This window comes from Ranitomeya variabilis, chromosome 1, assembly GCF_051348905.1.
Source record: "Ranitomeya variabilis isolate aRanVar5 chromosome 1, aRanVar5.hap1, whole genome shotgun sequence".
NCBI lineage: Eukaryota > Metazoa > Chordata > Amphibia > Anura > Dendrobatidae > Ranitomeya > Ranitomeya variabilis.
Window position 1 is genome coordinate 827126227 of NC_135232.1, and position 14858 is coordinate 827141084.

The 14858-nt window shown below is 45.5% G+C and overlaps 1 protein-coding gene across 2 annotated transcripts in view; it reads right to left on the reverse strand.

Moving 5' to 3' along the window:
- Positions 1-10935: 10935 nt before the first annotated feature.
- Positions 10936-14858, reverse strand: part of LOC143786247 (protein regulator of cytokinesis 1-like) — a 73907-nt gene continuing 69984 nt past the window's right edge. Inside the window, exons 12-14 of one of the 2 annotated variants that reach the window (XM_077275522.1) lie at positions 13361-13456; positions 11701-11805; positions 10936-11107 (exon numbers count right to left, since the gene is read on the reverse strand). In XM_077275522.1, coding sequence (XP_077131637.1) covers positions 11042-11107; positions 11701-11805; positions 13361-13456 — 267 coding nt within the window. In that variant the 3' untranslated portion in view covers positions 10936-11041. The remainder of the gene's footprint in view (positions 11108-11700; positions 11806-13360; positions 13457-14858) is intronic. The other variant, XM_077275524.1, reaches the window with a different exon arrangement.

The window sequence follows — 14858 nt, forward strand, 5'->3', positions numbered from 1 at the left end:
CCATAGAAGCGAACATTTTCCCCAGAACCCTCATGGCGAGGCGGAGGGACAGAGGGTTTGGGCCCCTTAGCGCTCTGACACCCCGACGAAGAGAAAGTAACTTCTCCTTGGGGAGGAAGACCTGAGCCCGAGAGGTGTCGAACTCCATGCTCAGGAACTCCAGACGTTGGGTTGGAATCAAGGATGACTTCTGGTAGTTGATTATCCAGCCGAGGCAAATAAGAGTGTCCAGTGTAAGCTGGAGGCTCTGGCTGCATTCCCGACGGGACGAACCCTTGATCAAGAGGTCGTCGAGGTAAGGGATTACCACAATCCCCTTTGAACGTAGAATGGCCATGACCGCTGCCATGACCTTCGTAAAGACCCTGGGAGCAGACGCCAGTCCGAAGGGGAGAGCCGTGAACTGGTAATGATGTTCTTGGATCGCGAACCGAAGAAAACTCTGATGCCGTACGCAAATCGGAACGTGTAGGAACGCATCCCGAATGTCCACGAAACACAAACTCTCCCAGTTCCATGGACGCGACCACCGATCGTAGTGATTCCATTCTGAAGTGTCGAATCCGGAGATGTCGGTTCAACCGCTTGAGATCCAAAATTGGATGGAGAGAGCCATCCTTCTTTGGAACCACGAACAGGTTCGAGTAAAAACCTGAAAACCGCTCGTGATAAGGAACCGGAACTACGACTCCTGAGGCAAGGAGCGAATCGATGGCCTGGAGAAGCCCTGGGAGATGGGAGGATGAGAGAGCAGAAAACGACTTCCTGGGGGCGAAGAAAATTCTATCTTGTAGCCTGACGTGACGATCTCCCTGACCCAGGCGTCGTCGACTACCGATAGCCAAACTCCTGAGAACAGAAGAAGTCGGCCTCCCACCCTGGAAGGATTTCCAGGTGGGGGCGACCCGTCATTTATTAGCTAATCTGTGGCCCTGAGATCCGGATGGTTTTGAGGGGTGACTCTTAGCTCTCCAGCGCGGGGGAGGCCTGAAAGAAGGCTTCCTCCGGTCTCCTTGCGAGGAAGAGCGGTCCTGATTGGGGTTTTCTGAGGAGGTAAAGGACCGAAAGGACTGGGGGCACCTTCTGTTGAAGGAACTTTTAGGCTTGGACTGGGGTAAGGAGGTACTCTTACCACCCGTAGCGTCCTAGATCATTTGATCCAGCTGCGTGCCGAAGAGTCTAGAACCATGGAAGGGCAGACCAGTGAGTGATTTTTTTTAGAAGCAGGATCTGCGTTCCATGCTTTGAGCCAACGGACCCGGCGAATGGCCACAATGTTACTGTTAGCCCTAGCCGAGCAGGCCGCCGCATCAAGGGAGGCATTCATGAGATATTTTACCGCAAGAGAAATCTGATCCGCTAAATCAGACAGTTCCTCAGCAGGGGCCGAGGCCAAAATGCCTCTGCGTAGGGTTTTAGCCCAGGCTGACACAGCTTTCGCTACCCATGAAGAGGCGAAACTAGGACAGAAGGAGGGCCCAGAAGCCTCAAACACCGATTTGGCTAAAGCCTCGATTTGTCTGTCCGTGGGGTCTTTAACCCCTTCCCGACCTTTGACGCATACGCTGCGTCATGAAAGTCTGTGCCAATCCGACCTATGACGCAGCGTATGCGTCATGGAATGATCGCGTCCCTGCAGATCGGGTGAAGGGGTTAACTCCCATTTTACCCGATCTGCAGAGACAGGGGGAGTGGTGCTTCAGCCCAGGGGGGGTGGCTTCACCCCCCCGTGGCTACGATCGCTCTGATTGGCTGTTGAAAGTGAAACTGCCAATCAGAGCGATTTGTAATATTTCACCTAAAAAAATGGTGAAATATTACAATCCAGCCATGGCCGATGCTGCAATATCATCGGCCATGGCTGGAAATACTTAAGTGACCCCCCCCACACCCACCGATCGCCCCCCCCTGTCCTCCGTTATGGGGTCCGGTCCCCTCCGTCCGCCTGCCGGCTCCCCCGTCCTCCTGTCCGCTCCCTCCTTGTTTGAATTCACCCCCCCTGTGGTCCGATCACCCCCCCTGTGCTCCAATCCACCCCCCCTGTGCTCCAATCCACCCCCCCCACCACCCCTTCATACTTACCGATCCTCCCGGTGTCCGTACGTCTCCTCGCTGGGCGCCGCCATCTTCCAAAATGGCGGGCGCATGCTCAGTGCGCCCGCCGAATCTGCCAGCCGGCAGATTCCTTACAAGTACATTTTGATCGCTGTGGTAGGTTCTATCACAGCGATCAAAATAAAAAAAATAATAAATACCCCCCCCCCTTTATCACCCCCATAGGTAGGGAGAATAATAAAATAAAGAAAATATATATATATTTTTTTCCGTTTTCCACTAGGGTTAGGGTTAGAACTAGGGGTAGGGTTATAGCATGTGCGGATTTGGCTGCGGATCCGCAGCGGATTGGCCGCGGATCCGCAGCGGATTTGGCCGCGGATCCGCAGCGGATTTGGCCGCGGATCCGCAGTGGATTTGGCTGCGGATCCGCAGCGGATTGGCCGCTGCGAATTCGTTGCAGTTTTCCATCAGGTTTACAGTACCATGTACACCTATGGAAAACCAAATCCACTGTGCCCATGGTGCGGAAAATTCCGTGCAGAAACGCTGCGTTGTATTTTCTGCAGCATGTCAATTCTTTGTGCGGATTCCGCAGCGTTTTACACCTGTTCCTCAATAGGAATCCGCAGGTGAAATCCGCACAAAAAAACACTGGAAATCTGCTGTAAATCTGCAGGTAAAACGCAGTGCCTTTTACCTGCGGATTTTTCAAAAATCGTGCAGAAAAATCTCACACGAATCCGCAACGTGGGCACATAGCCTTAGGGTTAGGGTACCGTCTCACAGTGGCACTTTGATCGCTACGACGGTACGATCCGTGACGTTCCAGCGATATCCATACGATATCGGTGTCTGACACGCAGCAGCGATCAGGGACCCTGCTGAGAATCGTACGTCGTAGTAGATCGTTTGGAACTTTCTTTCGTCGCTGGATCTCCCGCTGTCATCGCTGGATCGTTGTGACAGCGATCCAGCGATGCGTTCGCTTGTAACCAGGGTAAACATCGGGTTACTAAGCGCAGGGCCGCGCTTAGTAACCCGATGTTTACCGTGGTTACCAGCGTAAAAGTAAAAAAAATAAAACCGTACATACTCACATTTCGGTGTCCTTCAGGTCCCTTGCCGTCTGCTTCCCGCTCTGACTGTCTGCCGGCCGGAAAGTGAGAGCACAGCACAGCAGTGACGTCACCGCTGCGCTCTGCTCTCACTGTACGGCGGCACTCAGTCAGAGCGGGAAGCAGACGGCAAGGGACCTGAAGGACACCGAAATGTGAGTATGTACGTTTTTATTTTTTTTACTTTTACGCTGGTAACCACGGTAAACATCGGGTTACTAAGCGCGGCCCTGCGCTTAGTAACCCGATGTTTACCCTGGTTACCCGGGACCTTGGCATCGTTGGTCGCTGGAGAGCGGTCTGTGTGACAGCTCCCCAGCGACCACACAACGACTTTCCAACGATCACGGCCAGGTCGTATCGCTGGTCGTGAACGTTGGTAAATCGTTATGTGAGACGGTACCCTTAGGGTTGGAATTAGGGCTAGGGTTGGAAATAGGGTTAAGATTAGGCTTGTGGTTAGGGTTAAGGATAGGGTTAGGGTTGTGTTGGGGTTACAGTTGTGGGCAGGGTTGGGATTAGGGTTAGGATTAGGGTTGGATTTAGGGTTACGGGTGTGTTGGGGTTAGGGTTGTGGTTAGGGGTGTGTTGGGGTTAGGGTTGTGATTAGGGTTATGGCTACAGTTGGGATTAGGGTTAGGGGTGTGTTGGGGTTAGTGTTGAAGTTAGAATTGAGGGGTTTCCACTGTTTAGGCACATCAGGGGTCTCCAAACGCAACATGGCGCCACCATTGATTCCAGCCAATCTTGCGTTCAAAAAGTCAAATGGTGCGCCCTCCCTTCCAAGCCCCGACGTGCGCCCAAACAGTGGTTTACCCCCACATATGGGGTATCAGCGTACTCAGGAGAAACTGCACAACTTTTGGGGTCAAATTTCTACTGTTACCCTTGGGAAAATGAAAAATTGTGGGTTAAAAAATCATTTTTGAGGAAAGAAAAATAATTTTTTATTTTCATGGCTCTGCGTTATAAACTTCTGTGAAGCACTTGGGGGTTCAAAGTGCTCACCACACATCTAGATTAGTTCCTTGGGAGGTCTAGTTTCCAAAATGGGGTCACTTTGTGCAGGAGCTCCAATGTTTAGGCACACAGGGGCTCTCCAAACGCGACATGGTGTCCGCTAATGATTTAAGCTAATTTTCCATTCAAAAAGCCAAATGGCGTGCCTTCCCTTCCGAGCCCTGCCGTGCGCCCAAACAGTGGTTTACCCCCACATATGGGGTATCATCGTACTCAGGACAAACTGGACAACAACATTTGGGGTCCAATTTCTCCTATTATCCTTGGGAAAATAAAAAACTCCGGGCTAAAAATCATTTTTGAGGAAAGAAAAATAATTTTTTTATTTTCATGGCTCTGCGTTATAAACTTCTGTGAAGCACCTGGGGGTTTTAAGTGCTCACTATGCATCTAGATTAGTTTCTTGGGGGGTCTAGTTTCCAAAATGGGGTCACTTGTGGGGGAGCTCCAATGTTTAGGCACACAGGGCTTCTCCAAACCTGACATGGTGTCCGCTAACTATGGAGATAATTTTTCATTCAAAAAGTCAAATGGCGCTCCTTCCCTTCCGAGCCTTACCATGTGCCCAAACAGTAGTTTACCCCCACATATGAGGTATTGGCGTACTCAGGAGAAATTGCCCAACCAATTTTAGGATCCATTTTATCCTGTTGCCCATGTGAAAATGAAATAATTGAGGCTAAAAGAAATGTGTGAAAAAAAAGTACTTTTTCATTTTTACGGATTAATTTGTGAAGCACCTGGGAGTTTAAAGTGCTCACTATGCTTCTAGATTAGTTTCTTGGGGGGTCTAGTTTGCAAAATGGGGTCACTTGTGGGGGAGCTCCAATGTTTAGGCACACGGGGGCTCTCCAAATGCGACATGGTGTCCGCTAAAGATTGGAGCCAATTTTTCATTCAAAAAGTCAAATGGTGCTCCTTCCCTTCCGAGCCCTGCCGTGCGCCCAAACAGTGGTTTACCCCCACATATGAGGTATCAGCGTACTCAGGACAAATTGGACAACAACATTCGTGGTCCAGTTTCTCCTTTTACCCTTGGGAAAATAAAAAAATTGTTGCGAAAAGATCATTTTTGTGACTAAAAAGTTAAATGTTAATTTTTCCCCTCCATGTTGCTTCTGCTGCTGTGAAACACCTGAAGGGTTAATAAACTTCTTGAATGTGGTTTTGAGCACCTTGAGGGGTGCAGTTTTTAGAATGGTGTCACTTTTGGGTATTTTCAGCCATATAGAACCCTCAAACTGACTTCAAATGTGAGGTGGTCCCTAAAAAAAAAAATGGTTTTGTAAATTTTGTTGTAAAAATGAGAAATCACTGGTCAAATTTTAACCCTTATAACTTCCTAGCAAAAAAAAAAATTTGTTTCCAAAATTGTGCTGATGTAAAGTAGACATGTGAGAAATGTTATTTATTAACTGTTTTGTGTCACAACTCTCTGGTTTAACAGAATAAAAATTCAAAATGTGAAAATTGCGAAATGTTCAAAATTTTCGCCAAATTTCCGTTTTTTTCACAAAAACTCAGAAATTATCGACCTAAATTTACCACTAACATGAAGCCCAATATGTCACGAAAAAACAATCTCAGAACCGCAAGGATCCGTTGAAGCGTTCCTGAGTTATTACCTCATAAAGCGACACTGGTCAGAATTGCAAAAAATGGCAAGGTCATTAAGGCCAAAATAGGCTGGGTCATGAAGGGGTTAAGAGAAGCAGAGTCCGGGATAGACAAAACTGTCTGAGAAGATAGTCTGGACACAGGCGGGTCGACCTTAGGAGACTCGGACCATTTGTTGACAAGGTCGGAGTGAAAAGGGTATAAAACGTCTAGCTGTTTCCTGCCAGGAAAACACTTACCAGGGTTTTACCAGTGTGTAGAGGTAGTGTTGTCAAACTCCTTTTGATTAGGAAAAACCCTAGAGGGACGTTTAATCCGTTTAAACGCAACGGAGACGTCCTGAGAGCTATCGACCATATCCTGTGCTCCGGAAGTCTGATCTGCATCAGTCAGATTCCGACTGAGAGGTTACGACAGACCCGGGGTCCGCCTGCGAGGAGGGGGAACAAGCAGATAGGGGTATCCCAGTGTGGTCCAGGGAACTGGAATTGGATCTAGATAGGGTCCTTTTTCCTGTCTCTTTTTTCAAGTCTGCCTCTGTGAGGGTCTTGGACAGGCGCGAGCGAATCGCCGTGAGAGGCGTTCGTGGCACTGGTGGCATTAGAGAGAAGCGGGATAAGTTCAAGTGCCTGGACCAGAGACTGACACACCTTAGTCAGGTCTGACACTGATTGAGACATAGCAACAGCCCACTTCGGGGGAGGGGGGTGCACTCATCCCGGGACCTAGGGAGCTTCCAGAGGAGCTGACATGATGGGAGGAACGCAGGATGGGCAGAAGGGAGACGGCTGACCTGAGGCCCACTTTTTCTTACAGTGAGCGCAGGTGTAGTGGGTGACCGTAGTGGAATAGCCTGGTGTGGGGGTCGGACATAGGTAGAGGTATTACCTTGTACCGCAGGTGCGGAGAAGTACTGCAGGGAGGAGTAGAGCCCGAGGGCAGCAATGCCAAGCCTACCGACAAAACAGCGACAGCAGCAGCCGCAGCAGTCTGTGTCCCCCAGGGATCCTCGTGTCCCACACGACGCGATGGAAGAAGTCTGCGTCTCTCAGGGCGGGAAGAAACGCACCGGAAGCGGGCGTGGTCGAGCGCATAAGAGAGCCTCCCAGGAGAAAAGAGCGCCCTCCGTCGGCGCTGGACCCCAGGGAAGGCGTGCCCGAAAACACAGGGCAGGGCAAAGGCGCTGGGGGCGTGGTAAGTCGGGCGGGAAAAGGCCGCCGAGGAAAGAAGAACGGCGCATGCGCCCGATAAATGGGCAGTGCCAGAACTGAAGAGCCGAAAAAGGCACGCGCCGGTAAAAAACCCCATAGAAAGGGGGAAGGTCACCAAAGGTGATCACCGTCTTCCTCTCAGCCCTCTCTGAGGAGAGGGATGAGGGGGGGGACAGGGCAAGGACTGGCCACCAAAATAGTCACCCTGATACACCCGTAAGGGTGACAGGGGACGAGGTCCTGCCCAGCGGGTCCGAGAGAGTGAGATGTGGGTGAAACCACACTGCTCTCTCGGTCGCTCAAAGTGGGGAAAACAGGGTGAGCAAAACTGTACCCTGTAGAAAGTATCAAAAAGAAAGGGGAAATGATTAGTAACACACGACAAATCCCTGTAAAAGAAATGCGGATCTGGGGATAGATACAGGTCTGCCTCCTACAGACACTAAGCAAAAACTGAGTTGCCTGGTGGCTATCGGAGGGTGTATACTGCCGGGGAGGGAGCTACTTCTTTATTTGCATATTGTCAGCCTCCTAGCGACCGCAGCATACACCCATGGTTACCTGTGTCTTCCAATGAAGCGAGAAAGAAATTACAATTTTGTTCCAAAAACTGGGCCATTACAGTGGAAAAAGCTTTTTTGGAGGCGCTTCCCTCTAGTAGTTGAAATCCCAAAAAGACCTTGATTCTGGAATAACCTCCAGGCGGTGTTCCAGAGTAACAATATTACACTTGCGAATTTAAAATTAAATTTATTCTAAAAATATTTTTTACGTGCTCATGACATAACATTTTTTGATCACTTTCTATTCAGATTTTTGGGAGACAGAATGAATAAAAGCCAGCAATTCAGGAATTGCTTTTTGTTTTATACTGTTCCGCATGTGGTAAAATTGGTAAGGCAGCTTTATTCTTCAGGCCAGATAAAAAGATATTAATTAGGTATCGCTGTAATCGTTTACAGCGATACCTAATTAATATCTTTTTATGTTTTAGCACTTTTTTCACAATAAAAATTATTTTATAGAAAAAAATATTTTTGTATAGCTTTAATCAGAGAGCTATAGCTTTTTTTTCTGCTGATAAGCCACCATACAGTTCTGTTTTTTGCAGGACAAGATGACGTTTGAACGGTAACATTTTTATTTACATCTGTCTTTTTGATCACATTTTATTGCACTTTTTGTTCTTCTGTATGATAAAGCATTGTTCTTTGCTTTTTTTTTTTTTTTTTTACAGCATTCACTGAAGGGTTTAATTAGTGGGACAGATTATAAAGTGGATGACTCCGGAGGCGGCGACACCAAATGTGTGCATTTATTTTTTTTTTATTTACATAAATATTTTTCCAATAAATTTCTATTTTTCTTTATTTGGGGATTTAAAAAAAAAAAATATTTTTACACTTAAAAATATTTTCAGCTTTTTTACATTGTCCCATCCTGGGACATCACTGCATAGTGTCAGATCGCTGATGTGATAGTCGGCAATGCTTCTGCACTCCATCGCATCAGCATCTGACAGTAAAGGATGGAGGCATGTCAGCGCCTGTGCTCTCAAGCCACCTTCCCTGCAGGACCCCGCGGTCATCTTGAGGCTCCTCTATGTCAGTGTCACTACTGACAGACAGAGGGGTTAAATGCCCACGATCGGTGCTAGCACCGAACGTGGGCGTTGCTTCAGTGTGTCAGCTCTGAAAAAGAGCTGACACCCGCACCCAATTGCCGCAGAGCTCATGGTAAGGCCTGCGCGATCATGCCGCCATACATACACAGCCGTTCGCGGGAACGCAGCTCCCGCAGAGCAGTATATGTGTGACGCATATCTGGAAGGTGTTAAGAGAAACAAAACTACTTTGTAAGGGCTGCAAATGTGTGAGATGCTCTTCAGTGACCCCACCAAATATAACTTTTTGGGGGAGGAGAGGCCCAATCAGGACTTCTGCTAGAGATTCCTATGATTTATCTGTATACCTTTTTGTGTGGTAATGAAGGGCAGCCCAATTTATTTTAATGGGATGCAGTTGCACAGAGAACCCCCTCCCCCAAATTCTGAAAAAAAAACAACTCCCTGCTGACCCAGTTATTTTGGCATGACGTGTCCTACTAAAGATTGTTTCGTCTCCTACATTAATGTCACAATATGTACAGACAAGTGCAGGCCGCAATTTGGTCTGACTTACCGCCAGGCGGCTCCTGGACCCATCGGTTATGCAGGGAAGGAGAAAATCACGGCTGCACAGATGAGCACTTGCCTGACCTTACAGCATATAGCCGGATTCTTCATTGCATATTTGTCAGGGTTAACTTTTTTAAAATTTCATTCTTTGAAGGAGAGAAACACTGTAGATAATCTGTTTTAAATGTGTCAAGATAAAACCTGTCACCAAAAATCCAACTTGTGGGGTTTTCAAATAGGTGTGAAAAAAAATAAAATGCCAAATCATTCATAGACAACCTGTTATTTTTTTCCCCTTATGTAAACTAAAATAATTGTCCTCAAAAACAATCATACGATATGGGGAGAGAAACTATTTTACAAAAAGCCATATATGCTGGTGTGATTACATCGTTCGTACGCAGATGGAGCAGATCAGTTCATGAGAGACAGAACACTGTGGCCTACTTAAGGCCTGCGGTTTAGAGGTGCCCTCCCCAGGAACACCACAGGCTCAGGTTCTTAATTTAAGACACATTGCGTGTTATTAAGATGCCATCTATTCAGGTTAACAATTCTCCAGAGTGCAAACTCAGCAAAACAGAAAAGGCCATAGACATTACTCAGACTCGTATTGGCATAAAAGATAGTATACCAATGTTTCTACCATCAGGCTAGAAAAATAGAATTGCCTTACACTTTATGGGCATCATTCCATTTAGAACCCAAATGACTGACACTAATGAGCATAAGAATATAATATTGTGGTAAGAACAAGGGAAGTGTATCATTACCTTATCTCCATCTTAACATTCCTGGGCCGACCTGGACATGGAAACGGTCTTAAACTATTTTCTTTATGGTGCTGTATGAATAATGTGAATATGCAGTAATACTATATGGTTTGGCCATTGTGAAACACATAAAATAATGCAGAACAGTAGGCGTTTGGAGAGCGCCCGTCTTATAGTTTCCTGTAACTTTAAACAAACAAAAAAAATACTGTAGTATTCATTTTCAACTAGAAGTTATGAGGACCATAAATGGTTACCAGGAAATAGGAAGCAAGGGATTAATTTTTCTCTTTATTTACAAATATATGAAACAGATACGGCACTGGTCATGGAGTGACCCAAATAAATACACAGATTTCCTCTCCAACCTTAAATGGGTTTTCCAGGCTTTAAAATTGATGGCCTCTCCTGATCTGGTGTGTGTTTGGCTGTTCGAACATGCCGCAGGGCTCCGGGCAAACCATCCAGCTTTTTCATTGCTTACATCGGGTTTGACACGAGTTCCTACTGCGCGCACACCACACTTTACATAGCCGCGGTCATTGGTATTGAAGTTTTGTTCCACTGAAGAGAATGGGACAAAGTGGCAAATCCAAAACACACAGCATTGTGCGGTATAAATGAGAACATGCTTGCAGCGCTAGCGAAAGAACAGTAGCCTCTTAAAACTACTGTTTATTGGAAATCAGCTGGACCCCTCTGACTAAATATTGAGGCCTATCCAAGGACAGGCCTTCAATTATAAAAACCTGGATAACTCCTTAAAGAGCATATTAAAAAAGGCATCAGACATTAAAAAACATTTTTTGGGGTATATTTACATTGAGGTCTACAAAAAGAATGACTGGCTACAGCAATACAAGTCTTCAACATGCACCAGTTGTCACACTGGGAGAGTAAGGGTGGAAAATGGCCTTGGTCTCTAGCCAGTAGTATTTTGATTACTGGCGTAATGCATAAAACGGTTTCTTCCAATTATATAAATGCACTTTATTAAAAAGAGCAGAAAAAGCAACCACTGCTGGTCTAAACTACAAAAGCTCCGCTTATGGAATGCATCAATGGCAAGGTCTACACGTTCTCGTTGATAGTGGAGTTAAAAATGGTGTCCTTACTGGATTTCTTTGAGATTTCTTCCTGCAAAATATGAAGCAAGCACATTTTTACCCTTTTCAAAAAAGTAAAATGCTGTGTTAATATAGCAAACCTAATGCGATATATCGGTACATCTTACAAATCAAGCTACACTTCACAGGAACTAAACCGAAGATACAAGTTGATCCAATACAAGCGCTGTTTGTACAGTACTCACATCATACAAAGTGTGCTTTTCTTCATTATATGGCACAATAATGGGTACTAATTATGGCATGTTATCAGGTTCACACCAAAAAAAAAAAAAAAAAAAAAGGTCCGTTTAGATAATTTGCTTGGTGCAACTATATAGTGTACATCGCAGGCCCTGTTCACATTGAACGATGAGTGGTTGGAAAAGGTGAGGTACCTGATGATTTCCATGAGTGAAATCATTGGCGAATAGTTCCCCCTACCCAGCCAGTAGTCCAGATCATTGTGGACAGCTCAGACTCACTAAGACTGCTACACACTGCTGCAGGACTAGACAATTAATCTGATGAAGTCAAACCGCCCTCTTGTGGCCGTTTTACTAAATTACAAGTGATGAAAATGTAGATTCCTAGTAAGTAACTATGCAAAAAGCATGCATTTACCTTGAACTCTGAATAGCTGCCAGGCTGGTTGGAGAATTCCACTGATTGTTTGTTACTGTCGTGCAATGGAGTTCTCACTGGGGTATCTCTAGTTTTCAAAGGAGTCTGCAAAGCAAACTACATGATTACACTTGCTCAAAGACTTTAGCATTGCCGAGCACATAGGGCTGGCACATAATACTCAGTTTATTGGAAACCGTTTCAACATCACATGAATGACAAAATAATATAGAGTATAGAAGGCTACAAATAACAGCAACGGCTAGATGACAACACAAAAGCAGCAAGCCTGGAGATGGCATTATAGGACTAACAAAACTAATAAAAGATTTCCTAAAGAGTGGAAAAGACTGAAGTATGTAGAAATAAGAACTCTCAAAATCCCTATATACAGACCTGAAGTGTCCGAATATGCAGACTAAACAGCACTGACTTCAGATATGTAACCCATTTAACAGCAACCGCTCATACTATCTTTATGCTCCTGTGTGATCTGCCCATTGAAGGTCTCTTGTGGATGAGGTTTATGTGATCCTATGTGATCTGCCCATTGAAGGTCTCCTGTGGATGAGGTCTATTGCTCCTGTGTGATCTGCCCATTGAAGGTCTCCTGTAGATGAGGTCTATTGCTCCTATGTGATCTGCCCATTGAAGGTCTCCTGTGGATGAGGTCTATTGCTCCTGTGTGATCTGCCCATTGACGGACTCCTGTGGATGTGGATGAAGTGTCTATTGCTCCTGTGTGATCTGCCCATTGAATGTCTCCTGTGAATGAGGCCTATTGCTCCTGTGTGATCTGCCCATTGAAGGACTCCTGTGGATGTGGATGAAGTGTCTATTGCTCCTGTGTGATCTGCCCATTGGAGGTCTCCTGTGGATGAGGTCTATAATAGGCCCATTTATTGTCTGTCCCCTCTGGATGAGATTTATGACAATATGATGAGCTGCCCACTTCATGTCCACTGTGGATGAAATCAGACTATGTCCTACAGTCAATCCATCACCCTAGCTAATCTAAATGCCACTCAATTTAAACTCCTCATTTTGTTCATTACATGAACAGCCACATGGTGCTCGGGATGCCCTCCAATGATCAGGCCTTAATTACCTTCTGTCTTGTGGATAGGCGATATAGGATTACAGAGGGAAAACCAATTTAATGGCATGAACAGTAAGTTATCGGAGATAGATAAGATTAGGATGTGAGCATTTTCAATTACACAACATAGTATTTACCATCACTAATATTGGTTCAACTTGTATGTTAGGTTCTTCAGTCATTAGTGAGCTGTTTGACAAGTCAATTTACAAATCCCCAATCTGACACATACTCTAGCTTTTTCCGTTGGAGTCATGATGGAAATACCAACCAACCACTCATGAGCATGAAAGCAGACCTCTCCACCCCTCCCTATTGTGGAAATCCAGGCAATACCCGTTTGATTTGTGTAGCCTATTTAATTAAGGGTAGGACATATCATTGTGCAACATGGGCAGCCACATGGTGTCCTCCCCATTTCCAAAGTAGATGGAATTGTGCGTTATGAGCGGGTGGACTGCAAAGAGTCCATGTATTATTCTTGCACAGGGGTCCCCTTCAGTGTGCCGCTCCTGGCCTTTTAATCCTCAAGACAGATCTTTCACTGCATGATTTTCTTACCTTAATGGTGGGAAGTGGTGCTTTTCCTGCTGTCTGGCTGACACTGGAATGTGTTACATTTGTGCGAGACATAGTTGAATTTGTTGTTCCATTCAGCTGCAAAGAAAAAAAAAAAAAAGGTTAAAATGGCTGGAAGTGAGGCGATAATTAGTTTACAACACCCGTACACACCTAGAAACGATTGTGTAGAATCTAAGTGTAGATCATCCTCGACCAATCACGATATAAGCTATACATTTATTTGTTTTTTAAGTTACAACAGAAAGTACAGCCATATTTTAGTGTAAATGCCTTTGCAATGAATTCAGACAGAATATGCATAAAATGCAATGGTTTTATGCAAAGTATTCATTAAAGAGGTTAGGTCAACAGTAAACGACTAGTGATGAGCGAGTGTACTTGTTGCTCGGGTTTTCCCAAGCACGCTCGGGTGACTGAGTATTTGTTAGTGTTTGGAGATTTAGTTTATCGCGGCAGCTGAATGATTTACAGCTACTAGCCAGGCTGAGTACATGTGGGGGTTGCCTGGTTGCTAGGTAATACCCACATGTAATCAAGCTGTCTAGTAGCCGCAAATCATGCTGCTGAGGCGATGAAAACTTAATCTCCGAGCAGTCATAAATACTCAGAGACCACCCGAGCAACGAGTACACTCGCTCATCACTATAAATGACCAATTGCTTAAAATCATATTTTCAGGTTCATTTTAATTTTTTCCTCATATCACAATTGGTGCTAAAATAAAAATCTTGCAATTTTCACTTAATTCCGAAGACATGTACATTAGCCACAAGGAATAGACCTGGATCCCATCCTTTGTACTGAAGTATGTAATGGACCTGTGGAAAGCTCACTGAACAGACGGGGGAGCTGGATCAGCCGATACCGACGAATGATTGGTGGATGAGCTGGGTATAGAGGCGTCAAGCCTGCCTCTGATAAGATGCATATGTAGGAATCTAAAATAGCCAGTGTGAAAATTCCAAGATCAATTTTCTTTTTCAACCCCTTAAGGTAACATGCTACAATTATTTTAAATAAAAAGTTAAGGATTTAGTTAATTTGTAACAAAATGTCTTATAGTGCCAGTGGAGGATGACATTTGTATTTGCTTGTCTGTAGCTGTCCGTGCCACTCAGGCAGCTATTAGGGCATATAATAGTCATAGGAGAAATAGATCACTCGTTGGCATGCGCAGTTCACCGGTGGAGAGGGAGCTAGGTACCAACCTTCTGAAGCCCAGCGCTATGTGCCGAGCCATAATAGAGTCCCTGACACCCAGGATCTATGTGAGATCATCCAGCACCCTGAAAGTACAGCCGGGGGCCAGAGGGATGAGCACATCGCAGCTCACAATCCTGACCCCTGGCTGAGCTTTCACATCACTGGATGGGCTTACTCTTCTACTCAGTGTTCCCCAAATTCCACTCGAGTCACCTACATGTTTTCTTATTGTCTGTGCAGGTTATGCAATCATCACTTGGGCAATACTAAGGAA